Source organism: Mesitornis unicolor, unplaced genomic scaffold, assembly GCF_000695765.1.
Source record: "Mesitornis unicolor isolate BGI_N332 unplaced genomic scaffold, ASM69576v1 scaffold19043, whole genome shotgun sequence".
Taxonomy (NCBI): Eukaryota; Metazoa; Chordata; class Aves; order Mesitornithiformes; family Mesitornithidae; genus Mesitornis; species Mesitornis unicolor.
Genome location: NW_010172791.1, coordinates 1 through 2,718, shown reverse-complemented (window position 1 = coordinate 2,718; position 2,718 = coordinate 1). Strand labels below are relative to the sequence as shown.

At 50.6% G+C, this 2,718-nt stretch overlaps 1 protein-coding gene across 1 annotated transcript; it reads right to left on the bottom strand.

The window, feature by feature from the left end:
• Positions 1 to 448: 448 nt before the first annotated feature.
• LOC104537592 (zinc finger and BTB domain-containing protein 7C-like) lies at positions 449 to 1,590 on the bottom strand (the record flags this gene model as incomplete). The annotated part of the gene is made up of 1 exon (XM_010180523.1): positions 449 to 1,590. A coding segment is annotated over exon 1 (1,142 nt), but the record flags the coding sequence as incomplete, so codon positions are not given.
• Between the last annotated feature and the right edge of the window lie 1,128 nt (positions 1,591 to 2,718).

Sequence of the window (2,718 nt, the reverse complement as noted above, 5' to 3'; positions counted from 1 at the left end):
CAACTTGGCTGTGGTCTACACAGATGTCAAAATGCAAAAAACCCACAGTAATTACATCCCGCAGCTAAACGGCCCTCCCAGCTCAACACATCTCCTCCTTGGCTGCTTGACCATCTGTTTTCCAGCTCCTTCTGCTCCAACTGTGGTGACCTACGGTGTGGTTGGAAACATCCCGCTACTAATTTAAGCGTTTGTCCAGCGAGCGGATGGATCCAACGCGCTGTGGATACAGGATGCGATCCACAACCCACCAAAATCAGCAGTTTTATTTTCTTCCTCCATCCTCCCTTCCTCCCTCATTTCTTTCCAAAGGGATAGAGATCATGCCCTGGCTTCTTTGCTACCTTGTTTTTTTGGGGAAAAAAGAGATACGCAGCACCATGGGTCATGACGCGGCCCCTCCAACCACCACCACCCGCCCCCTATGGTAGAAGTAACCAAGGCACACCTGGTAAAGCGGACATCACAGATATTGCACGTATAGGGCTTCTCTCCCGTGTGGGTCCTCATGTGCCTGGGCAGCTTGCCGGCCCCCATGATGACTTTGTTACAGACTGGACACTGCTGGGACGTCTTGGGTTTTATCTTCCTCTCTTCCTCCAGGGGCCACGGGGGAAAAGCTCCTGCGAACTGGGTAGCGCTTAGGAAGTTGAGATAAGCGCTGTACTCAGCCTCTGCCTTAATGTGCCCTAAGGGAGATCCTGCAGCGTTGGTTAACATCTTGAAGAAGTCGTTAGGGAAAAGAGGTGGAGGCAGGTCCTCCTTCTCCTCCTCTTCCTTGATCTTCCTCTTTTTGACCACCAGATTCAAGGGGACGTTGTCTACTTGGGGCTCCTCAAGCTGGGAGAAGGAGCTAAAATCGCTGTTCCACAGATGGGGGCAGAAAGGAGAGAGAGCTGGCCTCTCTTCTGGAATGTTCGCCCTGGGGTACAGGTTTTCCCTTAGCAAGGAGTCGATGGAGAAGTCTCGTATCACATCCAAGTGTCCAGAGGGGTTATTGACTGGGTGGCGATCTGGAAATTCTCTAGGTGCTGCTTCTTCGGCATGATCAGAATTAGAAGGGCTTTGGTGACAGCTTACCTCTTGGACATCGGCTAGGTTCTCCTGATTGACAGAATCTTCCTCTTCTTCCCCCTCCTCCTCGTCTTCATCTTTGTTGTCGTCTTTGTCCTCTTTCTCATCTTCCTCGTCCGCCTCTCTGTCGGGCTCCATGATTTCAAGGCATACGTTGATAATGCACTGGATCTCCAGCATCCTGGCAGCGCTGAGGATGTGCTTGACGTTTGAGGTGGTGATGGTGAGGGTTGAGGTGTAGGCAAAATCCAGGATGGCAGAAAGTGCTTCAGGCTTGACAAAGTCAATCTCGTAAACATTGGGCTGGTCTGTTAAAGTGCCAGTAGTGAAGAGTTTTTTGAAGTACTTGCTGCAGGCAGCAAGGACGGACCGATGGGTCCGGTACTCCTGGTCCCCTACAATGAGGATGACATCGCAGAGGAGACCGTCATGCCGCTGCTCATTTAAACCACACAGGACTTCACTGCTGTGGTTCGGGAATGGGATCCCGATAAGATCTTCAACGCCATTGGCCATATTCTCATTTAGTGCCCTAGGAGAAAACACAGAGCGTAGGGAATTAGCAGGGGGTTCCCAACCAGTAGTACCAAAATGTCCCTGCCTTCTTTCAATGTCTTCATCTCCCCAACGCCAAATTGGACCCCTGTCATCACCTCCTGCTTGCACTGCCCCACCGCATCTCCATGTCCCCTTCAACTCCTTCCAGGTCCTCTGAGATTTCACCTCTGCTTTCCTCCACATCACTTTGTCTCTTATTTTTGTCTCCATCCTTCTCTTCTCGGTTCCCACGCCATTCACCTTTTCACAACCACCACAAGTTCCCTCTTCTCTTTCACATCCCTCCCCCAGGAACCTTGTGCAACGACTCCCTCCCTCCCCATCACATTTCTTCCGCATCCTCCCAGAGCCAACATCTTTCCAGGCACACGTTGGATTTGCCCTGCCAGGAGCTATGTAGGGCAGGGATGATGCTGCATTGCTTCACACCGCCGTGTGCCAGCACCTACACCGCTTAAACAAGACGAGCCAGAGAGCGCCTATCTCATCTACGCAATTGTTTTGGGTACCGGCACAACCAGACGTCCCAAATAGAGGGACTGCTGGTCACGGCTGTGGCTGTCTGCTGTCCTCACCCAGCTTGCTCCGATCCCAATCCTGTTTGGGCTTGTATCAAATGCCCTGCACATCTGGGAGACACCTTCCCCTGCCAGAACAGCTCCACCTTCAAAGGGCGATTCGGAAGCAAAAAGCCCACACCCAAAAGGAAAACCTGATTATTTTCTTTTTTGCTATGTTTTTTTTTTTATTTTAATCTGTAAGATGTTTCCTCTTTCGCATGGCTCCAGCAGCCCTTCCACATGAGAAATCCCAGGAAAGGAGAGGGACTTCCGACGCATACATTAATCTCATCACACACAGGATGCACCAAGCAGCCCGCACGCCTTTGAATACACTAACTCTTTGGAAACCCCCAGGACATGGAGCTTTGTCACCTCTACGAGCTTCAGCTCCTGGCCCGGCTGCAGGTAGACAGCTCACAGCCAAGTGCTTGATCTCCAAGATATATAGATATATAAACACATATACATATACATAGATACATATATATAAGCATGTGTGTGTATATATATACACACACACACA